The 26,553-nt window shown below is 39.5% G+C and overlaps 1 protein-coding gene across 1 annotated transcript in view; it reads right to left on the reverse strand.

Moving 5' to 3' along the window:
- Window positions 1–26,553, reverse strand: part of LOC124595461 (glutamate--cysteine ligase catalytic subunit) — a 123,970-nt gene that overhangs the window by 46,123 nt on the left and 51,294 nt on the right. Inside the window, exons 7-8 of the mRNA XM_047134210.1 lie at window positions 15,470–15,641; window positions 1,319–1,516 (exon numbers count right to left, since the gene is read on the reverse strand). Of these exons, the coding sequence (XP_046990166.1) occupies window positions 1,319–1,516; window positions 15,470–15,641 (370 nt within the window). The remainder of the gene's footprint in view (window positions 1–1,318; window positions 1,517–15,469; window positions 15,642–26,553) is intronic.

The raw sequence follows: 26,553 nt of genomic DNA on the forward strand, positions 1-26,553 counted from the left end.
GGCACTAACTGATGAATATGACCTAGAATGAGGACCCATTCTCCCTATGTTTTGGAGAGGCACCACAGTGTTACTCATGGTATCATTGTGTGGGGAGCCGTCGGGTATGACTTCATGTCATGGCTGGTAGTGATTGAGGCAACCCTGACAACAAGTCACTGACATCCTGCATCCTTAAGTGTTACCTCCCATGCTACAGTATTGTGATGTCCTTTTTACAACAGGACAGTACTCATCTATACATGGCATGGCGTCTCTACGAAATGTTGGTGTAATAAAGAGGTAAACCTGTGACCAGCAAGATTCACAAGATCTATTGCTGATGGAACATGTGGGAGACCAGCTCATATGTCTACTCTGACTCACTGCCAGTATTTAGGATATCAAGGATCAGTCACAACAATTGTGTACCAGCTTGCCTCAGACAATGGCTTTCTAATATCCTTCCCATCTGAATCACTGCATTTAATCAAGCCAGAGCAGTGCAACATCATAGGGGTAACTGAGCTCATACTACCACTTCCTAAATCTGTCTCTACTTTGTGACCACAGAAAACATATCACATACCCAACCCCTTAGGTTTCATTTTGTTTTCTCCTCCCTTTCTGGGTGCTTCATTTTTTTGTAAGACAGTGTATTTGGATCATGTCGAAAGTCAAAATGCAGTCACTTAAAAAAAATTAAAAAAATAAAAAATAAAATAAACCTTGGAAATTTGTGTAAAATAAAAAAACTTCTCAATATCTGCTTTTTTTAACACTCTACTTCAAAGCACTGAGGCTTCTCTTCACGAATGTGGCAAGGCAACCTTGTAAGCTTGTACATGTATATCATAAAAAAATGCTAATTTTGCCAATAACAGATGCTAATTTTGGAAAAAGCAAATGCTACATTTTCAGGTCCCTCTTCACACTGCGTAGCATTTCTATGGATCTGTGTGTCAGCATTATTGAAACTCAAGTCTCATTCTCAACAGAAGGCAGACCATATGTGTTATTCAAACAAATAATATATTGTCATCACTTAATGCATGGCAGTTTTTTTAAAAAAATTATACTCTGTTGTGCAGTGAAAATATTATCAAAATAAAAAAACACATACTGGTCTAAAGTTTAAAAAAAATGCAATGTGAATGTGCGTGTGTGTGTGTGTGTGTGTGTGTGTGTGTGTGTGTGTGTGTGTGCGCGCGCCCTTTTTAATAGCAATGTGTGATGCTTTTACAGATTGAATATACATTAAGCATATTAGATACAAAGTATCGGAAAAGTACCTTCTTACACTAGGATGTTAGAGCAGCAGTGGAAAGCTAATACCTACCTTACTAATAGGAATAATTAGGTTTAGTCGGAATGACAGGATTACCCTTGTGAGCAGAACAACAAAACAAACAATAGCAGCATTTTCGAAATCTGTGATTTGAGCTTCACAGGGTCTAAATTCAACTCGCCAACCAATAGAGGAATTTGGTGGTGGTGGCTTGAACCTCATAGTCTGCCAGTTGGTGGATTGAATGTTCTGAAAAAGCAAATAGAGCAAAATTAAGAACAGTTCTAAAGCAGTAATATTTTAAAAATTAATTACCATTAGTGTGTATTACATGAAAATTACCATTAGTGTGTATCACATAAAACACTACAATGATGAAATAAAAACTGATAAACTGACAAGAAACTCAAGATGGAAATATATACGAGGACAGATCACTACTCAAACAGAAGTACTTAAAAGATGATGAACTTCCAAGCTTTTGGCCAAAGCCCTTCTTCAGCGCTAACAAATACAGACACAGCTCTCACACACGTGGCAAAAGTCTCTCACTACTGCGGCATTACCTGGACAAATAGCAATCTTGGCTAGGTTTGAGAAATGGAAATGGCAGTAAGAAGGAAGAAAATGGAATAGGGGAGGAATGTGGTTTACGAGGTATAGTGTCAGTGTCTAATGTCGGCCCACATCCATTCTCTGCCATGGTTTACATCACCTTGTACTATGAAATGATGAAAATCCTCCCTACTACACCCCCACACCTCCCAAAGTGGGACTCCACTGCCAAACTAAACTAAAGTATATCTGCATCTGTATTAACATCCTTTCTGCTAGCAACTCCTCCTGCGATATGTCTTATGCCTTTCAACGATCTGAGTGCAGCACCACTACTGTACATCCATCCACCATTCTATTCCAGCTCTGCCATTTACTTTTCTTGTCCCATAAGAGGCTGGGAACCTGTGAAAGTTGCAATGCCATTTACCATGAAAAAACGACAGAGTTTTCTCCAAACATATAACCCCCCATGAACCATGGACCTTGCCGCTGGTGGAGAGGCTTGCGTGCCTCAACGATACAGATAGCCGTACCGTAGGCGCAACCACAACGGAGGGGTATCTGTTGAGAGGCCAGACAAACGTGTGGTTCCTGAAGAGAGGCAGCAGCCATTTCAGTAGTTGCAGGGGCAACAGTCTGGATGATTGACTGATCTGGCCTCGTAAGATTAATCAAAATGGCCTTGCTGTTCTGGTACTACGAACGGCTAAAAGCAAAAGGAAACTACAGCCGTAATTTTTCCCGAGGGCATACAGCTTTACTGTATGATTAAATGATGATGGCGACCTCTTGGGTAAAATATTCCAGAGGTAAAATAGTCCCCCATTCGGATCTCCGGGCGGGGACTACTCAAGAGGACATTGTTATCAGGAGAAAGAAAACTGGCGTTCTACGTATCGGAGTGTGGAATGTCAGATCCCTTAATCGGGCAGGTAGGGTAGAAAATTTAAAAAGGGAAATGGATAGGTTAAAATTAGATATAGTGGGAATTAGTGAAGTTCGGTGGCAGGAGGAACAAGACTTCTGGTCAGGTGAATACAGGGTCATAAATACAAAATCAAATCGGTGTAATGCAGGAGTGGGTTTAATAATGAATAAAAAAAATAGGTGTACAGGTAAGCTACTACAAACAGCATAGTGAACGCATTATTGTGGCCAAGATAGACACAAAGCCCACACCTACTACAGTAGTACAAGTTTATGTGCCAAGTAGCTCTGCAGATGACGAAGAAATTGATGAAATGTATGATGAGATAAAAGAAATTATTCAGGTAGTGAAGGAAGACGAAAATTTAATAGTCATGGGTGACTGGAATTCATCAGTAGGGAAAGGGAGAGAAGGAAACATAGTAGGTGAATATGGATTGGGGCTAAGAAATGAAAGAGGAAGCCGCCTGGTAGAATTTTGCGCAGAGCATAACTTAATCATAGCTAATACTTGGTTTAAGAATCATAAAAGAAGGTTGTATACATGGAAGAAGCCTGGAGATACTAAAAGGTATCAGATAGATTATATAATGGTAAGACAGAGATTTAGGAACCAGGTTTTAAATTGTAAGACATTTCCAGGGGCAGATGTGGACTCTGACCACAATCTATTGGTTATGAACTGTAGATTAAAACTGAAGAAACTGCAAAAAGGTGGGAATTTAAGGAGATGGGACCTGGATAAACTGAAAGAACCAGAGATTGTACTGAGTTTCAGGGAGAGCATAAGAAAACAATTGACAGGAATGGGGGAAAGAAATACAGTAGAAGAAGAATGGGTAGCTTTGAGGGATGAAATAGTGAAGGCAGCAGAGGATCAAGTAGGTAAAAAGACAAGGGCTAGTAGAACTCCTTGGGTAACAGAAGAAATATTGAATTTAATTGATGAAAGGAGAAAATATAAAAATGCAGTAAATGAAGCAGTCAAAAAGGAATACAAACGTCTCAAAAATGATATAGACAGGAAGTGCAAAACGGCTAAGCAGGCATGGCTAGAGGACAAATGTAAGGATGTAGAGACTTATCCCACTAGGGGTAAGATAGATACTGCCTACAGGAAAATTAAAGATACCTTTGGAGAAAAGAGAACCACTTGTATGAATATCAAGAGCTCAGATGGAAACCCAGTTCTAAGCAAAGAAGGGAAAGCAGAAAGGTGGAAGGATTATATAGAGGGCCTATACAAGGGCGATGTACTTGAGGACAATATTATGGAAATGGAAGAGGATGTAGATGAAGATGAAATGGGAGATACGATACTGCGTGAAGAGTTTGACAGAGCACTGAAAGACCTGAGTCGAAACAAGGCCCCCCGGAGTAGACAACATTCCATTAGAACTACTGACAGCCTTGGGAGAGCCAGTCCTGACAAAACTCTAGCATCTGGTGAGCAAAATGTATGAGACAGGCGAAATACCCTCAGACTTCAAGAAGAATATAATAATCCCAATCCCAAAGAAAGCAGGTGTTGACAGATGTGAAAATTACCAAACTATCAGTTTAATAAGTCACAGCTGCAAAATACTAACGCAAATTCTTTACAGACGAATGGAAAAACTGATATAAACTGACCTCGGGGAAGATCAGTTTGGATTCCGTAGAAATGTTGGAACACGTGAGGCAATACTGACCCTAAGACTTATTTTAGAAGAAAGATTAAGGAAAGGCAAACCTACGTTTCTAGCATTTGTAAACATAGGAAAAGCTTTTGACAATGTTGATTGGAATACTCTCTTTCAAATTCTGAAGGTGGCAGGGGTAAAATACAGAGAGCGAAAGGCTATTTACAGTTTGTACAGAAACCAGATGGCAATTATAAGAGTCGAGGGGTATGAAAGGGAAGCAGCAGTTGGGAAGGGAGTGAGACAGGGTTGTAGCCTCTCCCCGATGTTATTCAATCTGTATATTGAGCAAGCAATAAAGGAAACAAAAGAAAAGTTCGGAGTAGGTATTAAAATCCATGGAGAAGAAATAAAAACTTTGAGGTTCACTGATAACATTGTAATTCTGTCAGAGACAGCAAAGGACTTGGAAGATCAGTTGAATGGAATGGACAGTGTCTTGAAAGGAGGGTGTAAGATGAACATCAACAAAAGCAAAACGAAGATAATGGAATGTAGTCGAATTAAGTCGGATGATGCTGAGGGAATTAGATTAGGAAATGAGACACTTAAAGTAGTAAAGGAGTTTTGCTATTTGGGGAGCAAAATAACTGATGATGGTCGAAGTAGAGAGAATATAAAATGTAGACTGGCAATGGCAAGGAAAGAGTTTCTTAAGAAGAGAAATTTGTTAACATCGAGTATTGATTTAAGTGTCAGGAAGTCGTTTCTGAAAGTATATGTATGGAGTGTAGCCATGTATGGAAGTGAAACATGGACGATAACTAGTTTGGACAAGAAGAGAATAGAAGCTTTTGAAATGTGGTGCTACAGAAGAATGCTGAAGATTAGATGGGTTGATCACATAACTAATGAGTAGGTATTGAGTAGAATTGGGGAGAAGAGGAGCTTGTGGCACAACTTGACTAGAAGAAGGGATCGGTTGGTAGGACATGTTCTGAGACATCGAGGGATCACCAATTTAGTATTGGAGGGCAGCGTGGAGAGTAAAAATCGTAGAGGGAGACCAAGAGATGAATACACTAAACAGATTCAGAAGGATGTAGGTTGCAGTAGGTATTGGGAGATGAAGCAGCTTGCACAGGATAGAGTAGCATGGAGAGCTGCATCAAACCAGTCTCAGGACTGAAGACCACAACAACGTAACCCTAAACAATCATCTAGATGAATGGTCACTACCAAACTGCAACTAAGGGGCAAACTGACCAATGTGTTCTGGAGCACATTACTCTATACAATTCAGTCATTTGACAATCCATTTTCTCTGGATCCTGCTCCATTAAAAACACATTTTCTGAATTGCACAGTTGGGAACTCTCCCTCCAACATACCTGTTGTTCCAACAACTGTCCAGACCTCAATTTCCTCTGGTCTCAGTTTCCAGTCATCTCAAGAGTATCAATAACAATAATGGTAATGCTGCCTTCAGAACAATCATTTTCTTATTTGAAACTGATCATCATATTTACAAAGACGTTACAACCTCCCTCCAATTTAGCCCACTTCTTGGGATAGCAACATCATCACCTGTGATATTTTAATATTATCTATGATTGCAACCAAACAGTTTCTGACCTCTAGAATTTCTAAAACCCAGGTGAACTGGCTACTGACTGACTGTTCATAGAAACATAACACTTACGACACCTGTGGTATACATGCCAGCCCCCTCCCTTCAAATCGCCTACACACCCCATTTAACTTGGGTTGTTCTAAATGACAAGCAGCTCTTCAGGAAAGCCTGCCAAAGTGTTTAATTAAGGGTTTGGGGCAGCCAAGTTCTCAAGCTGGAAGAGTGTTAATGTCACTAGTCCTGTAATATCACAAAATCTGAGAGATATTCAACGAGTGCTGTGAACAACAACAACAACAACAACAACAACAACACTGTGAATAAGGATCTTTGCTGAAGTATACATGTCCAGAGGATGGGACACACTATTAGAAAGTAAACCTGAACCTAAAGATGTGCTGTATTCCTAAGGGATGGATGGCTGTAAAGGAAAAACACTTATTGGGACAGTTGCATGTCTATCGTCATCATAGTACATAGACAAACTCTTCCAGAAGGCATTCAAATACAATTCCACACTGTCATTTGGTGAACAAAATACAAGCTTAATACAAGACTTTTGCAGACAGAACTCTACACATCATTCAGTTTGTGTACTTCCATGATAAGACATGTAACCACTGGAGAAGAGTGTTGGTGGCTGAAAGCAGTTGTGGTAAGCAAAAATAAAAGTGCAGCTGGTGCTGTCATTTGATTCCTAAAAACTATTTGTGGTTAATGTGAAAGGTGACCTAGTGGCATTTAGCGTGTATCAGATTGCATTCATTGCACAGAGGTGGAGCTATCTGCCACACTGAACCCTCAAAACATCAAGGACTGATTTCAAACTCCATAGCACCTTGTTAAATTACTACAGATGCCAAATGTGAAAAGTATAGGTAAAGATATACATCAAAGGTAGATGAAATGTGGTAACTGGGTGCTATAAAAGGCCCCCTACATCAGAAGCTGTAGCAGGAGAGGACTTTAGAGACATTTCAAAAATATCACTACTAAGTTTACTGATCATACTACCATAACAGTTGGAGACTTCAACTTGGCAGCTATAGAATGGGTGAGTCTGCATAACAACTTATGCCAGAGAAAGGGAGTCATGCAAGATTGTTCTGAATGTCTTGCGTGAAACTTATTTTGAGAATACAGTTAAAGAACCAATGTTTACGGCAATGTCTTTGAGCCCTAATAAGTCCAGACAACTTTTCGAAACACGTAACATCAAGGAAAAAAATGTGATCAGGGGGCTGCGGTAGTATCAGTGACTCTGGGTATGGATAGTATTATTTGTTCATAAGAGTGATTGATTTCAAACTGCACAGTATCAAGTGGTCAACATCAAATATTCAGCTCTTAAGACAAAGTTGTGGAGCACAAATGGTTAAAACTCAAAAGCATTGTACAATATGCATTAGACAAGTATGTACCAAGTGATATGACAGATGGAAAGGATTCACCACAACTCTGATTTACGTGAAGTCAAAACCTCTCAGGCAAACAGAACAGAAGCTGCACGACGCCAAAATGATCTGAAAAAGTCCTAAGAAATTTTTATCTTAAGTAAAATCAAAATGAGGATTGGACTCAACTATTCAGTACTCAATGACTATACCGGCACTGAAAGAGAAGATGACAATGAAGAGTGAACTACTCCAAAATCTTTTCACCATGGAAGATCGTAATAGGGTTCCCCCTTTTCATCACTGCACGAATGCCAACGGCAGATATTGAAATAGCCAATAGTATAATAGAAATGAAACAAATTGCTCTACAGTGGAAACACAACTGAACTGGATGAGACACTTGTAAGACACAGGAGCAACAAGTGTACTTAGTGATTGGATAAGCCACAAGTTATTCCAGTTTTCAACAAGGGTCATCTGGCAGACTCGAATAATTATAGGCCTATACTGCTGTTGTCAATCTGTTGTGGAATTATGGAACATGCTTTGTGATCACACATTAAGACATCTTTTGAGAATGAATATCTCATTTACAACAGTCAACATGAATTCTGCAAACCCAGAACTTACGACACTCAGCTCAGTCCATTTGTAGATGAGATCAATAGCACCACAGACAATGGCATTCAGGCTGATGCCTAGTCCCTTGCTTTCCGAAATGTATTTCACACAGGTCCACACCATTGTTTTGGCAAACAAAATCACAAACTTGCCGAGTATTGGACCAGATTTCTGACTGGATACAAGGCTCCCTTGCACGTAGAATGCAACAGTCAGCCTTAATGGAACAAAACCAAAGATGTAAATTTTATTTCTTAAGTACCCCAAGGAAGTTGCAACACCTAAAGACTGTAATGAAACCCAAGACAATCTGCAGAGGATCAACAATTGGTGCAAGGAAATGGTAGCTGACCCTGAATGCAAATAAATGTAACACACTGCACATAAATGTGCCACAAGATCCACGACTCTAATTACATTATCGGTGACTAATCACTGGAAGTGTTTTCTTCTTCAGAGTAAAGTGCTAGGTCTGCAATGTTCACAGAAGAGCTTCTGTGAAGTTTGGAAGGTAGGAGACAAGACTGATGGAATTAAAGCTGTGAGGATGGGTCCCGAGTCGGGCTTAGGTATCTCGGATGGTAGAGCACTTGCCGCAAAAGGCAAAGTTCCCGAGTTCGAGTCTTGGTCTGTCACAAAGTTTTAATCTGCCAGGAAGTTTCATATCAGTGCACACTCTGCTACAGAGTAAAAATTTCGTTCTGGAAACATTCTCCAGGCTGTGTCCCCGCAATACCCTTTCTTCTGGGATTGCTAGTTCTGCAAGGTTTGCAGGAGAGCTTCTGTGAAGTTTGGAATATAGGAGACAAGATACTGGCAGAATTAAAACTGTGAGGATGGGTCCTGAGTCATGCTTGGGTAGCTCACTTGGTAGAGCAATTGCCTGTGAAAGGCAAAGGTACCAAGTCTGAGTCTCGGTCCGGCACACAGTTTCAATCTGCCAGGAAGTTTCAGTCTCCTCCTTCTTCTTCTTTTTTCCATTTTGCCTTTCCCAGTTTCCTTACATGTTCAGCATTGTTATATACTCTTACAACATAGAAAAAAAGCACAACACACCACAAAGCAATTATCTGAATGGAATGTAAATGTTAGATGTGATTACATATGCAGACAAATAAAGTATTACAATTTTAAAAAAAATTGGAGGATCTGTTCAAGAGAAAGATATTCACAAATTGAACAAGACAGTAACACAGTAGTCCACCTCTGGCCTTTATGGAAGCAGTTATATGGCTTGGCATTGATTTATACAGTTGTTGGATATCCTCCTGAGGGATATCATGACAAATTCTGTCCAATTGGCATATTAGATTGTCAAAATCCCAAGCTGTTTGGAGGGACCTATCCATAATGCTCCAAACGTTCTCAATTGGGCAGAGGTCCGATAACCTTGCTGACCTAGTTCGGGTTTGGAAAGCACTCTCGCCGTGTTCAGATGGGAATTACCTTGTTGAAATGTAAGCCCAGGATGGCTTGCCATGAAGGGCAACAAAACAGCTGGCAGGATATCGTCAACATACCACTGTGCTGTAGGAGTGCCACATATGGCAGCCATAGGGGTGCTGCTATGAAAAGAAATGGTAACCCAGACCTTAACTCCTGGTTGTCAACCTGTATGGTGGACAACATTCAAGTTGGTATCCAATCGTTGTCCGCGGCATCTCCAGACATGTCTTCACTTGTCATTGGGGCTCAATTCGAAGTTCGACTCAACACTGTAGACAGTTCTGCTCCAGTCAATGAGATTCCAGGCCAAAGATGTGTTCGGAGGACGTCCCGAACAATAGTAGGATAACGCCATGACTATTGCCTGCCATAAGTCTCAACAACCAGAAACGATGGTCTCGAGTGCCATTCTTCTCACAGCAGGACCCCTTTGGTTGTCATCTGTGGCACACTAACAGCAAAGCAGTACATCGACATATTCTACACTCTGGCTCACTGCTGACTACAGTAAAATTCCGCTTCCACAAGCTTCTGCACATTGGTGTGATGTCACATGTTTTGAACATGTGAGGCCAATTGTTGTCGACTGCCATCATCCACGTTTGCTATCGTCCCATGGTAGAAGATTGGTACACATCTTCTTCATCAGAATCCAAGTTTCATTCGATTTCATGCTCTCCTCCTTCCTATTGAAATTCTTGGGGTGTTTTACAAACTATATGGCCCCTCTGTATAGCCTTTCATGGTATCTGCTTGTGGTTGCCAATACTTGAGTCCTATCAAAATGAATGTGCTGGTCTCCACGCTGCAAAGCATGTTCTGCAACAGCTGATCTGTAAATCTCTCCTCTCCTGCAATTGCCCTTATGCTCTTCTAGTCGCTTTTTGACAGTTCTTTTTGTAGTATTCACGTACACCTCCCTACAATTACACAGAATCCTATAAATTCCAGCTTTTTCCAGTTGTTGACGAGCTCCCTTGACCAATTTTAGGTGATCTACCTTCCATGTGGGTGTGTGTAGATTACCATGATGTTCTGCTTTTTTATGATTTTTCCTGTGCAGTGAGTCCCTTCCTTAATAAAGGGGCAGAAAACCTTTTAATTTCACTGGCACTTGAGCAGAGCTATGATTTCTACACAGTGGTCTTCATGCTCTTTTCACTCCAGCGAACGAATAACCATTCTTGACCAGTGCATTGGTGAGATGTTTTAATTCTGTGTCAAGTAGCTCTGGTTCACTGACTACCCTTTCTCTGTCCACCAACTTTTTATGATGCCTCACTTTTGTTGGTGGGTACTACAAAAAGGGCTGTCAAAAAACAACTAGAAAGCACAAGGGCAAGTACAGAAGAGGGGAGGTTGATGTGGTGTCACCGCCAGACACCACACTTGCTAGGTGGTAGCTTTAAATCGGCCGCGGTCCATTAGTACATGTCGGACCCGTGTGTCGCCACTGTCAGTGATCGCAGACCGAGCACCACCACAAGGCAGGTCTCGAGATACGGACTAGCACTCGCCCCAGTTGTACGGACGACTTTGCTAGCAACTACACGGACGAAGACTCGCTCATTTGCAGAGAGCTAGTTAGAATAGCCTTCAGCTAAGTCCATGGTTACGACCTAGCAAGGCGCCATTAGCATTACATTGCATTTATCTAGAGAGAGTCTCACTTGTATCATCAAGAACGCTGTATACAAATGATGGATTAAAGTTAAGTATTCCAGCAGCTACGTATTTTTCTTTATAGCATTCATTACGTATCCTGTTTCAGACCTCACGCCACCCTGCGTGAGTTAGCGTGTGCATCTTGGCCGCCTCTTTCTATTAGTGTACGTAGTGTTGGCAAGTCTGCCGATACTACAGTTGAAAACTCAGATGTTGCAGAACATGCTTTGTATTCCAGCGTGGGAAGATAGCAAATGTGGATGTTATCAGTCAACAACAATTGCACTCACATATTCAAAACATGCTACATCACACCACTGTGCGGAAGATTGTGGAAGTGGAATTTTGTTGTAGTCAGCAGTGAGTCAGGCTGTGAATCGGACATTCAAAAGTGTGACAAGCCCCCTTGAAAATGTCCTCTGCAGATCGGAACAAAAAGTCAGGTTTTAAGGTGAAACCCATTCAACCTTGGCACAATATCCTGGAAAATTTTATTAACTGTGACATTTCCGGCCATGATAGTTCATATTTTACAATCCATCCTGGGTGTACATTTCAGCAAGCTAACAGCTACCTGCATATGGGAGACTTTCTACTGCTTGTCTTTGTGCTAGTCGAACCCTATCTAGGCCAGCAAGGTTGCCAGATCCCTCCCTAACTGAGAATGTTTGGAGCATTATGGGCAGAACCCTTCAACCCTTTCAGGATTTTGACCATCTACATACCAATTGGACAGAATCTGGTACACCATTCCTCAGGAGGACATCCAACAATTCTGTCAATCAATGCCAAGCCAAATAACTGCTTGCAAGGGCCAGATGTGAACAAGCACATTACTGACTTGCTCAATTTGTGAAGCTCTTCCTCTTGAATAAATCATACAATTTTTCTGAAATTATAACTATTTGTTTGTCTGTACATGTATATTACATCTACTGATTTCTGCCCCATTCAGATAATTCCTTTGTTTGTCTTAGAGTTACATCAGTTTTGGCATCTGGTAGTCAAATACCCTTCCTGATATCACTACTCTTCCCCAAAAGGAATCTGTGTACCCTAACTGTCTGTATCTTGTGTAAATCTCATGTCCACAAACATTTAGAAAATGTTTGTGTAACACGCGATGCAGTAGAAGGGTATCAGCCCAGTATTTACCTCTTTGATCTGTGGCTGCTTCACCTATCTGGGTGGGTTTATCACCGGAAACAGTAACTACCATAAAGAAAAATGTGTAGGAGTAACTGTCTTGAGTTACCTGAAGTGGAATGACCACATAAAACAAACAGCAGGAAAAGCACATTCCAGACAGAGACTGGGAGAATCTTGAAGGAAGTGTAATTCACCCACGAAAAAACTAGTTCACAAAACACTCATTTAAACGATGCTTCAGTACTGTTCATCAGTCTAGGACCATTACCTAAGTTGGGTTAATGGCGGAAGGGAGGAGGGGGAGGGGGGGGGGGTGAGAGAGAGAGAGAGAGAGAGAGAGAGAGAGAGAGAGAGAGAGAGAGAGAGAGAGACCATCTAAGTGAAGTGCACTTCATCACTGGATCATTTATTTGGCACGGGAGCATTTTGGAGACGCTCAATAAACTCCAGTGGCAGATGCTACAAGAGGTTTTGTGCATCACAGAGAGGTTTACTACTGAAATTTCAGGAGTTTATGTTCTAATAAGAGTTAGGCAACATATTACTCTCTCCCTCAAATATCTCACAAAATGATCACAACAAGAAAATCAAGGAAATTAGATGTCTTAGGGAGCTTTACTGACAATTATTCTTCCCACATACCATTCGTGACTGGAACAGTAAAGAGCAGGAATGATACTGGTATCAAAAATGCCTTCCACCATACACAGTAAGGAAGCTTGCAGAGCTTAGATGCACGTGTACCACCTCCTATGGTGTAAGGGAGAAAGTACCTTATTTGTAAAACAATATCATTTTAAACACTTTATGCTAGTACATCTGATGTTTCTAAGCAGAGGACTACCATTCCTGGTCTGTAGTTTACCCTGATAGTTCCCTCAAGATCAAATTATCAAATGAATTCATCATCTGTTATGCAAATATGCGTGTTATCTTAAATCAGATGTGGAGTCTTCAAGTTATGAAATTCCTTATCTGCTCCAATCTCCTGAGTGCACTACAAATGACCCAACACATGTAACGAGCAGAGAAATCTGAACATCCCAGAGACCTACCTTTGTAAACAGCATCAAAGGAAGGAGATGTTACACTGTTGGGTACCAAGTCATGTCAAACTGTAAGATGGAGCAGATAAGGAGAATTGTAAAATACTCACAGTGGCCTTCATGGCCTTGTGTCATTGAAAGGAAAAATGTTGAAGTGGTGGGCAACAAGCAGCAGGTGGTGAAGGCCACTTCCCACTCATGGAGTAGCTCTTTTCACTCACTAACACATAAAAAAGTCCTGTTAATTCACCTCCACATTGATATTACTCTCTGACATATTAATTCCTCCTTTGAGGAGATGTTCATTACTGTCCAATGTCCACAATGTACAAACATTGGTACACCTAGTCAGGTAATGAGAGGGCATCCCATGGTTTGATGTTGAAAATATGAATTGGCTACTGAACTTTTGCATCTCTTCCTGGGTTCTCCAAAAAGTGTTGGGTAAGAATAACTAATATAGACTTTTCAAGATTATTATGTTATACCCGAGACAACACTGCCATGCACCCTTAAGCCAAGCAACAACAAAAAAATCTGTTCCTAACAATTACTGATTCTGGTAAAGTAACAACTATGCAGAACACTCTTCAGACACCATACAGCTTGTATCTATAACAAAAATCATCAAATCCAAGCAGATAACAGAAATATTTACAAAATGAAAAATGAGAATGTTAAAGTGTCTGTAGAAAATTGCTATGAGCAGTTACACGTTACACAGAAAATAGGTCTTCAGTAGTTTATTAGTCTTAGGAATGGTAACACTGCCACTAATGTAGATAAACAACTGTTCCACGAATTATTTCTCAAAAAATGAAGTCTCTGGTACTTCTAACCATGATACATGTTACTATGCTGAAAACAGAGTGGATACGACAGTAACAGCAATGTTTTTGTAGATTGGTATACCGGTATTTGAACCCAACGCTGTGACAGTCACCAATAGTCACCTCTACATTTCCCTGAGTTCCTTCAGTGTGGTTTCCAATAATCAGTACATTTATGAAAGAGTTTATAACATGCGTAACTTCTCGAAATAATTGTCCTTGCTGTTTTCCATAATGCAACAGTGTTTCCTTCTACATTTAGTCTATGTTTCTCTCTCGATGATTGAGAGAAAATTGCTTCGCCTGGGGTTCCTATGGGCTGTGCTGCCTAATTACTTTACAATATCACAGCCAGTTGCTCACACACAACCATAAATATCCATCACCCTTACGTAAACTTTCATAATCACACTCCCATTGTCTCACATGAAACTAACATTAAGACCTGAATGTTGCTTCAGACAGTTCCTAAGTGAAGAGGCAAATGAAGTAAACCTAATGTTCCACTTCAACCCATGTAAATAATTTACAACTTTTATAATGCTTGCATTAAAAATTATCATCTGCAACACTCAGGTCAATCATGATTCTGACCATTATGGCATACTTACTAGCATTTAATCCATGAATAACAACTTCAGCAAGCTAATCTCTGTAGAAGATTACCACCATTACATCCCCCTCCCCCTTTCACGAAGTATATTTTGTACTTTCTGGCCATATGAGTCAACTGTTATTTCCAGGATGCTTTGTTGGCTCATGGCGGCACTCTTAAATGGCAGCAAAGAGTATGATACCAAATCTCAAGTATTTACAAGTTAACTTCCTGAGTAACTCCTAAAAGGTTATCAAGAACTTACAAAACCTCACTAACTATAGTGGTTTTTATCTGGCTTTTTAATTATGCAAAGATATTCTATGACTGTAAGAACCAAAATGTTATTTGTTTCCTGATAATCAATGAAAAATTAAAAGAGTTGTATGTAATATGTCATTCTCACGTAATTCTCTCAGGATCTATTTGAGCAGACTATGTCACACTCAGGTATCTAATTGATCTTCAAATGTATTCTCATTTAGGACTGAAGTTACACAAAAACACAAGCCAGTAGGTACTAGACAAGCCTGCCAGAAGTTTTTACATTGAATTAATTTCAATAAGACAGAATAAAGTAGGAATTCCCTAATATCCAGTGCATTAACAATGATTAGTTTTGTTAAGTCAATTACTCCAGGTCAAGGTCTACACTTCCAAAAATCTTACCCTGGTATAACAGTGACAGTAAAGGCAAGTTAACAATAGCTTACCTCAAAGTGATCAGTATCATTTTTGTCATCTTGATGGATCCTCTCACTGAAGAGTGAAACTGAATCGCGAATGAACAAGTGTGCAATATGCTGTGCAAGAAGAGGGTCTATGTCAGCTTGTAGAAGTTGTTCATAAATTTCTTCATCCTTCACTACTGGGACATCATTGTACCTAATCAATAAACAAAATATTTTTTATTACTTACTGCCTTCATTAGACCACTCTAGTCAATTACATAAAAGTTTATACAAGGAGGTATTATTATTCAATAATAAAATTCAGTTCAACCAAAACAGCTCAATAATACAATGTTTACATATAGAATTATTATAATTTATTACCGTACTTACCTGATTATAAGACTGAGGTCTTTCTCCAAATCTGTCATTCAAAAAATATGGGTTCCTTTCGTATTGCAGATTAAACTATTGCTGCTGAGGTCAATGTTTTTCACATTGTTTAATAGATTAATATAGGGGCCATCTTACATTTACAGGTGAAGCTTTGGCTATTGAGGTTTTGTTCTAATTTATTTTGAACAATCTCAAAGGATAGGGAATATGAACAATACTTGCATTTGAATAGGCTTGAGATTTCCTGATACGCCGTAGTGCTCAATACAGTATCGACCTTGCTCGAATGACAATGTGACATTCGACTCGCGTCGCTAGTGCAAGGGATATGCAAGAAAGTATGAACTAGCCATTACAACAATATACTGCTCTACTTAAAGATTCACAATTTTGTGACACACAGGAGAAAACAACATTTTTATCAACTTGCAAACTCTTTTGTATCTGAACAGGGTTGCAATGAATATTCTCATAAATTTAAGCATACTGTATACACACATTTATGCTGCTTTTTAAGTAAAAGTAACATTCAAAGGCGAAAATCCTGTCCTTCAAAAACCATTACTCGGTTCTGATCCCAAGTCAATATTTTATTTGGTTATGAGAAATTAACAATTTACCAAGTAGGTTGCAAATTAGAAATTTGGTCTGTCACACCAGAATACCGGAGAAAATTACCAGCTTTTTATCAGGTTTAGAACAAGATGATGATATTCAGATGGAACAGGAAGGAGAAATGATCCAGAATGAAATGTCTAACAAATGACATAAATCATATTACACTGATAGTAACTGTTGTTGTGACAATAAATTGCAGTGGACAGACCCTTTGTGGAGATAGTATGAACAGACTTCACTAGGTCGCGGGACGAGTGAAAGGTGACATAGCTTGGCTGATAACTAGATGAGAGTGGGGAGGGGAGTCTTGAGCAGGCGGAAATTTCATCGAGCAGCCAACCACGGGAAAGTATACTGTGTACTTTGACTTTTTATGAACATCTACCATGTTTCAGATGTAGTTTGCCTGACACTGTCTGCACTCAGAATCAAACTGACCTCAAAATTGAACAAATACTCAACAATAGCAACATGTCTGCAGGAGATGCTAAGTGTGGATGGAGGCCAGTGGTGTACTTATATGTTTCGTAAGCAATGTTGTCGTTGCCCATCATGCGGCACGAAGGGAACAATTAGGTGCGTGTCAGCTGCTGGATCTACACAGTCAACGAAAGACTGACAGGCAGACGATATATTCGTAGGCAAGAGACATTGTAACATTCTCGACAGGCAGATGATATATTCGTAGGAAAGAGACATCGTAACATTCTCACATCAATATTGAAGCAAAATGCACTATATCAATGTATGTGTGTGGGGGGGGGGGGGGGACTAACTTCTCAGTTCCAGAGTAACCGCAACCTCATATATCGCAACACATTTGGAAGAAACAGTCAAATATTTGTGACAACAGAGATATGACTTTCAGTGCTATCCCAATAGGATGACGACAATGATGATTAAAAATAGTGGTACCACAGATGACAGGAATTTCTAATCTTTGTGAGGGAATGGGAACAGCAGAGAGGTTTAAGGAGATGATGTCAAAGATATTTCCATGGGAGCAGGCGAAGCTGCTGACCAAGAGAATGGCTGAGCTCTCAAGATCACAAAGGTATCAATGTGGGTACCAAAACTCCTTAACGATATTCCTCCAAAGACTCCATTCAAGAAAATAAGAGTGCACAAATGGAGGGCTCCACAGGGGGTTCAGCGGAGGCGCGCGGGGGGGGGGGGGGGGGGGGGGGGGGGGGGATAATCAACCAAAAAGTTGTTGTACCGCATGGCAAAATCCTTGTGGTGGAAGTTGGTGAAAAATCCCTGGCAGCAATGCAAGAACAGGACCTGAAATAGTACCTAGGGTTCTCACCATTTATCATCAGGATACTCAAAGAGATCAGAAATGACCACGGTGACAAGGTGGAGGCTGCAACTGTTGCAGATAAACTGCCACCCTTAGTCATCTTCTTGGAAGATGAGAGGTGGATGTCACACTGATCCAGGAACCCCATCTATATAAAGGGGGTGTTTCAGTCTCTGAGGAACTGGAGACAAACTGATTTATGTTAGAAATCTAAAGCTCCTACCGAATGGAATTTAATTTATGTCGATGCTGGACTTCTGTCCCAGGGACTTAGTGACCATCAGGATTAAATACGAGGAAGGAAGAATGAGGGAAACAGTATTGGCCTCAACTTATCTTCCTTTTGAGGACAGTACTTCTCCTTCCCAGGAAGTGAGGAGATTGGTAGATAGCTGTTTATAGTAGAATGAACAACTGCTGGGTTGGCCTTTACAAATGTCTCATGTGTCTGTGTATGTGCGGATGGATATGTGTGTGTGTGTTGTGTGTGTGTGTGTGTGTGGTGTGTGTGTGCGCGCGAGTGTATACCTGTCCTTTTTTCCCCCTAAGGTAAGTCTTTCCGCTCCCCGGGATTGGAATGACTCCTTACCCTCTCCCTTAAAACCCACATCCTTTTGTCTTTCCCTCTCCTTCCCTCTTTCCTGATGAAGCAACCGTTTGTTGCGAAAGCTAGAATTTTGTGTGTTTGTTTGTGTGTCGATCGACCTGCCAGCACTTTTGTTCGGTAAGTCTCATCATCTTTGTTTAGAAATATATATACTGAGGTTGAAATGGGTGTTAAACCATGGCCTACAAGAATCCTAGGGAAACAGACTGGGACTCGTATAAGAAAAGACGTAAACCCCACGCTATCTGAAGTCAGAACTTCAATACAGAACCCAGTATATTTTGAGGAAATGGCAGACATAGTGACATCCGCCATCACGACCTCATATTTAGAAAAATGCGCCGAACACCAAGAATTGCACAAGTAGGAAAATGCCTTGGTGGAACTGCTATCTGTGAGTGCAAAAGAAGCAGGTAAGAAGATTGTTCAGCCTTGTAAGGAAAAAAGGACAATGGGCAAAATATCAGGGCACCTTTGTCAAACAGAACTTGACAATCAAGCTAGCGAAGCTATCTTCCTGGAAGGTATTCTATGAGGAACTGAAAGAAAAAGTTACTAGCACTAAACTTCATGAAGTCCTCATTAGAATACCAACTAATCCAGGATGTACTTCACGGAAGGAGGATGGTAACACAATCCAAGCAATGAGAAAATATGGAGAAAGGAGTTGCCACATTTGACAGAAACTGTTTGATTTGAAGAACATTGATATTAATAAATTTTGCTCACAGCAGCACTTAGAAGCTTGTGCAACAGAAGTAGTATTTCATAATAAGTCCTTTATAGTAGTAGGTATATACAGATCACCTTCAGGAAATTTTAACATCTTCACAAAAAATCTGGAAGCTCTGTTGTCCCATCTCATGATAAAAAATTAAAAATAAAAATAAAAAATAAAAACAAGGAAATAGTGGTTGCTGGTGACTTTATTGTGGATTTATTGAAAAACTCTGTCAGTGAACAATTACTGCAGTTAGTAACACTATCATTCAATTTAGTTCCTACTGTGAACTTTGTTACTAGGATATGTAAATGCTCTGAGACTGCCATTGATAACATCTTTGTAGACAAATGTAGGGAAAAAAGTCGTATCACAAAACCAATAGTAAGTGGGCTATATGATCATGATATGCAGCATCTTGTGTTAAATGTTTAAACTTGTCAGGACAAACAAATCTATTAAATCTGAGTACAGGGGAGGGGGGGGTAATAAATAAGTCAAAAATTGAGAAATTCAGGAAATTGCTCAAAGACATGAACTGATAGATGTTTACAATACTTCTGACTCGAATGGAAAATACAAAGCATTCAGTAATAAAGTTACCTCCACTTTTGAAAATTGTTTTCCCCTAAAGATAACTCAAATCACACACAGAAGTCAAAAAATAAACTGTGGATTACACAAGGAATAAAGATATCATGTGGGACAAAGAGGAGACTGTATCGAGTATCTAGGAACAGCTCCGATGTTAGAATTGTAATGCATTACAAAGAATACGGCAAAATATTGAAGCAAGTAATCCAGAAATCGAAGCAGCACTATTATGAGATAAAGATAATTACTTCAGGTAACAAAATAAAAACTGTATGGGATATAGTAAAGACAGAGACAGGTGGGGCCAAAAAGGAAGAGGAAGAGATAGCTCTAAAAATAAATGAGACTTTGGTAACAAATGTATGCAGTGTTGCAAACCTCTTAAACATGTACTTCATTTCTGTTACTGACAGCTTGGGGTTATCAGGTTAGGTGAACAGTGCAATGGAGTATCCGAGATCAGTCTTTAAAAATAACTTAGTAAAATGGAATGACACTCACGTCTCCCAAAGAAGTAGCATCCATCATAAAATCCTTAAAATCTAAGTATTTCAGTGGGCATGATAATATGCTCATGCAAGTTGACTTCTATCTTAAGTTACTTGTGTAATTGATCTATTATTAGCAGAACATTTCCAAACTGGCTAAAATATGCTGAAGTTAAGCCTCTTTATAAGAAGGGGGATAAAGAGGTATCATCAAACTATGGACCAATTTCACTTTTGCCAGCTTTGAGTTCAAGTGTGTCCCTAAGCATCTGACTGCAAATAATATACTGTCCAAGCCACAATTTGGATCTCTTAAGGATTCTGATACAGAGAAGGCTATTTACACTTACAGTGAGAATGTACTTAATTCATTAGATAATAAATTAGAGGCTACTGGCATTTTCTGTGACCTGTCAAAAGCCATTTACTGTGTGAACCACACTATTCTCTTACGTAAATTCGAATATTATGGTGTCACCAGTAATGCTGCGAAATGGTTCGAGTCTTATCTATCAAACAGAAAACAAAGGGTGTCGTTGCGAAATACCTGTGCAGTAAGCAGTCAGTCTTCATCTGACTGGGAATTAATTACATGTGGTGTTCCTCAAGGTTCCATCTCTATTCCATTGCTTTTTCTTGTGTACATTAATGACCTCTCATCTGTTACATTGCTAGATGCTAAGTTTGTTTTGTTTGCAGATGATACAAACACTGCTATAAGTAGCAAGTCAAGTACAGATTTAGAAATAGCTACTGATCAAATTATCACTGACATTAATAAGTGGTTTAAAGCTAATCACGGTCATTAAACTTTGAGAAGACCCACTGGTTTAAAGCTAATTCACGGTCATTAAACTTTGAGAAGACCCGCTACACGCAGTTCAGAACCTGTAAGAGATTTCCTTCCAACATTTGTATACCATTTGAAGACATGCACATCGAAGAGGTTGACAGTGTTAAATTCCTGGGATTACAACTCGATAATGAAATTAAGTTGGGAAGGGCATATCACAGAATTGCTTAAACAAGTCTGTATTTGCAGTGAGAATGATGTCAGATGTAGGAGATATAAATGTAAAAAAAAAAATTGCATACTTTGCTTACTATTATGTCATATAGGATCATATTTTGGGGCAACTCGTCAAAATGAGCAAAAGTCTTTAGGGTGCAAAAGCAGGTGATAAGAATCATTTGTGGTGTAAATTCAACATCATGTAGAAACCTGTTAAAGGGACTTTATATTCTAACCACTGCTTCTCAGTATATTTATTCCTTAATGAAATTTGTTGCAAGTAATACATCTCTATTTCCAACCAATAACTACATACATAGTATCAATACTAGGAATAAGAATGGTCTACATAAAAGACCTATAATCACTTCCCTTGGTCCAAAAAAGGAGTCCAATATTCAGGGACACACATTTTCAATAAATTGCCGGGAACCACTAAAAACTTTGTTTCAGATAAAGCACTGTTTAAACAGACTTTCAAAAACTTTTCGATAATCATCTCTTTTTTTGGGTCTATGGAATGAAAACTGAATCTAATCTAATGTGGTGATAACCACACCAGGCGTTTAAGCTAATGTCCTTTTATAGTTAAAACTGATAAACAATACTACGAAAAATATAAAGCAGATCACTCTTATGTGAAAATTTACAATTCTAATCTTGTAGGTACAGGGCCAAGTAGTACATAACTGGCATAGTTAGGCCTGAAGAAAGGACAAAAGCTTTGGCCACAAGTTAAATATTACAGGCTACTTTTGTCAAGGATACACAGATGGTTAAATCATAGTAATACTTGGCAAATTTGCTAGTACTGTTAGAACAGCGGCATAATATGCACTAGATTTGTAGAAAACTGCTGCAGAAAATAGTTTATAAGGGTTAGTTCCAAGAAAACTGTTTTAGTACCATTTACAAGGAAGCAAATCCAGCACACACACTGGAAACTCAAACTGCTCAATGGAACTCCTCATACACGGATTATATGTTCCAAGGCAAACAGTACTCTTATGAGCACTAGAAGGAGCTATGGGAAAAAACTGGTGTCTAAATCCAAGGAGTTTGTACTGGATATACATCACTGTAGTACAACCTATGATAATTATATATAAAAACAAAGATGAGGTGACTTACCGAACAAAAGCGCTGGCAGGTCGATAGATACACAAACAAACACAAACACACACACAAAATTCAAGCTTTCGCAACAAACTGTTGCCTCATCAGGAAAGAGGGAAGGAGAGGGGAAGACGAAAGGAAGTGGGTTTTAAGGGAGAGGGTAAGGAGTCATTCCAATCCCGGGAGCGGAAAGACTTACCTTAGGGGGAAAAAAGGACAGGTATACACTCGCACACACGCACATATCCATCCACACATACAGACACCTATGATAATTTATGGAAATACAGTAAGATGGAATAAAACAAAACAGAAGATGGTTGTTTATAAGCTTTGCAAGGGAAGACTGGCTTGCTAAGCCACAACAGGCGGAGTCAGCAGCACACCAACAGCTGGAATGGAGACCATGCTGCACATGCCCCCATTACACCTTTGGGTTACACTGCAGGCAGCAGCAGGGGCATACCGGTTAAAAATTGTAAATAACTGGATTCCTTTAGGATATCCAGAATCTCTCACAAATATAGTGAGTGTGGAAAATATACGAATGGTCAGGGAAATGCTGGCTGACTGTACAGTAACTTCCATCTGCTTCAATTAACCTTTCAATGTAACAATTGAAGAAGGGAGCAATGGAAGAATGAACCACCTCATCTTCAGGAGACAGTGTCTGATTTACTGACAGGTCAAAAACAGAGGTACACACTGGAGCTGTAGTATACAGGGTACAGCCAGACTAGAGAGAAAGCAGTCTCCATAGGGAAGCTGGTCACAATATTCCAGACAGAAATATCCACTATCAGAGGAGAATTTGTGTATGTGTTAAGGGATTTTAGCATCTACATTTATTCAGGCAGCCAAGCTGCTCTGAAGTATCTATCAACCCTTGGAACAAGATCAAAGATCATTGTAGAATGCCATGAAGCCCTAGGATAACTACGGGAAAGCAACAGGATAAACCTGCTGTGGGTCCCTGATCACTCAGGAATTAGTGACAATGAACAAGCTGATAAGACTGGCCCAGACAGATTCCAATTATTGGACCGGAACCTAACAACCACTAAGGCGATAGTAAATTCAAAACTATGAAGCTAGATCTGGTGGCAGCTCAGAGCATATTGGACTACAGTCCAAAACAAAAACATGGCAAACTAATGAAGCTGAAGCAACATTTCAAGAGACGTTCTGTAATCACGAACTTTAACACGTGGCATAATAACAGTTTAACAAACTTAGCCATTTAGGAAATGCTTCCACCCTTGACCTGAAAGCCAATGATCATGCCCTTTTGGATGTCAGACAAATCACTCCGTTTCCACAATAGGACAATGACTGCACTATTTTCCACATCCCCCCCTCCCCCCCCCCCCCCTGCACCCTCGCACTCCCCTCCTGAGATGCTTCATATACCCTCCATTGCTAGTGCTACCACTGCTGTCTGTAAGTGGTTATTGCACACTGATGCTCAACATAAGTGGTGTTCAATATTATGAAAAGGATAGTTGCTACTCACCATAAAGTGTAATGCTGAGTCGCAGATGAGCACGAAAAAAAGCGTGTCGGAAAGTGAGCTTTTGGGCAACACGGCCTTTATCGAAAATAGACATGACCCCCCCCCACACACACACACACACACACACATACACACACACACACACACACACACACACAGTCTCTGGCAGCTGAAGCCATGTGACAGTCACACTAATGTGACTGGACTGTCTAGTAATGGGTCTACTACTACTACTACTACTACTTAAGGGTAGTGGTTAGCTTTAGCAGAATCACAGGGAGTGAAACTGCACAATAAACTCCGTTTCAGTGTGACCAACAATGGGATGAGATCACTGTTGCTTTTGTCTCTCTGCATAAATCAAATCACATCTGTCATATTAGACATGCTGACAAATACTAGCAGGAAGCAGAAACTTCATCTTTCACAGTAACAAGTTCTAATTTTCCTCAAAACAATTATCTTAAAAGGTCATTGGTACTGAAGTTAAGAAACATACAAAACCACAGTTTCTATTTATGCCATTACATCTGTTAGATTCACAAGTTTGAAATTATACTATTTGGTGCCAATCAGGCCTTTTTAGAAGTTATGAAATCAGTGTTATTAATGTAATCCTGGAGCTCTCGTAACTCTGCCTAAATATGAGCCCTGTTCCTCTCTGGTCTTATGTCGTCTTCTTAGCCAAGCCATTAGGGTTTTTTTAACTCAAATAGGATACTTTTGAGTTTGTTGCTTTAAATGATAACACATTTTACACATTTCAATGTAAAAAACAAAATCCATACACCGGGAGGGGGGGAGTTTACCTGCACAACATCTGTCTTCCACGTTCGTGTGTATTTTTTAAGCCTAATAATTTTACTTGTCTTTTATAAAAAACGTTTTCTTGCTAGAAGTCCTAGCTCCGAATGGTGCAGTATTGAGTGTTATATGGGCAGCCCCTTTATCTGAAATTACGGTCCTGTGTTTCTAATGTTCTCGTTCTAGTGGTATATGATACAAAAAAATCTGTTTATGTACTGCATCTGTGTGTCGTATTATACACCTTGTCTTCTCATTTTAAATTTACTGCCTTCATTTACATTTTACTTTGGCAAAATTTTAGGATAAGTTATTGCACAGGTGTTGCCCCTAGTAATTCCATCTTATCAATGTTTTATGTGCATTACATTTATAAAGTTTTAGTGGGTTTGTATATCCAGTTTATGATCTCGCATTCTTGTCAATGCTGCGTTGCAGCGCCACCTATTGAGGTGATTCTGTATTAGGCTTCAGTACTAGCACACGACGCTGTGGTGCATTATGCTTACTACCTGAGCCCCCATCTTACTCTGTTACTCGCTCTTGTGAACGGTAACCTGTTATGCGTAGCTTGGTGCCTCTCACCTCCATCTAGAAAAGGTAATGATTTTACTATTTTATATTTCTAGTTTTTACTGAGTTTAACGAAGGCGATGTTGGCCTGATATACTCGACGATACCTTTTGGCTACACTGACTAAAGGATTCTTCTAAGAAATACGAAATTAAGGTATTTGGTATTTGCTCTTACAATATTTGATCTGTTTATACATGCTTATAGGTTATACAAGTCTGCACAACACAATCGCGATTCTTAAATAGATGTATTTGTTCTCCGTTTTCTATGTAGACAACCTGAAAATACCTAAATAAGGCAGAATGTGTCGTTGAAAAATAGAAAAACTAAAATTGCAACCAAGACTGTTTTTAACCAACACTGTTAAGCACTGGTTTGTATGCCACATATGGATTGGAAGAATTTCCGATTATACTTTTGTTGTTCTAATTTTCCTGGACAAATAAATTAAGCAATTTACCAAGAATTTGCATCGATTATCAATGGCTGCTGTACTCCTAAAAAGGTAATTGACAATGAAGATAAATTAGTTCTGCAAATTTGTACATTACTAACAAAGTGTTTATTTTGTAAACAAAATTATTACTCAAACAAACAATTCAGTCCAATTGGTAAAATCTAACTTATCAGTTTTTCAAAGCATTATAGAGTTTCCAAAACACCAAAATGTTCATACACAAGTCTTTATAAGCCAAACCCACCCAAAAATCTCCAGTCTGTATAAGCCTCTCAACTCGCTAAGATCTCTATGAAAGTGTGGGCTCGGAAATCTCAGCAGTAACATTTACGTCACAAGTCTGCATAACAAGGACATGCCTGTAGCCCATATTCTGACACTTAGGGTATCTGTGTGACTCACTTAATATATTAAACTGATCTAATAACTTGTATTAACTTTTCTGAGTGTCTTCTGAGTTAACATGCGAATAATTTGGACCCCACTTTTGTACTGCACCAACGTGAACTTTCATTTACTTGTATCACTTATCAATCAAGAGATATTGTGGGTCCACTGCCTGCATTGATTGAAACTAATGTAATTACATTATGGTTGCATCATAATTTAATTAAGAATGTGTATTATGAACATTCTGTTGATACCTCACTAATGAGTAGTACAGTGAAGGTGCCTGCCTGTGAAAATTATTTGTTGTGGGAACTGGAACTAGTCATCATACCCTACACAGTGACAATAAATTTGGCAAAAGCCATGTTAATTAAAAATTGTGTGGCATACATCACTGGTATATTTCCTGTATCACCTGTTTTACAGCAGTCCAATAAACTTTCTTCAAGGAGACACCAACAGCAGAATAAAGGTTTGCAGCAAGGCCACATCACAAGTGGAAAATATCATACCTGACAAACAAAGAGTCAC

The sequence above is a fragment of the Schistocerca americana genome, chromosome 2, assembly GCF_021461395.2.
Source record: "Schistocerca americana isolate TAMUIC-IGC-003095 chromosome 2, iqSchAmer2.1, whole genome shotgun sequence".
NCBI lineage: Eukaryota > Metazoa > Arthropoda > Insecta > Orthoptera > Acrididae > Schistocerca > Schistocerca americana.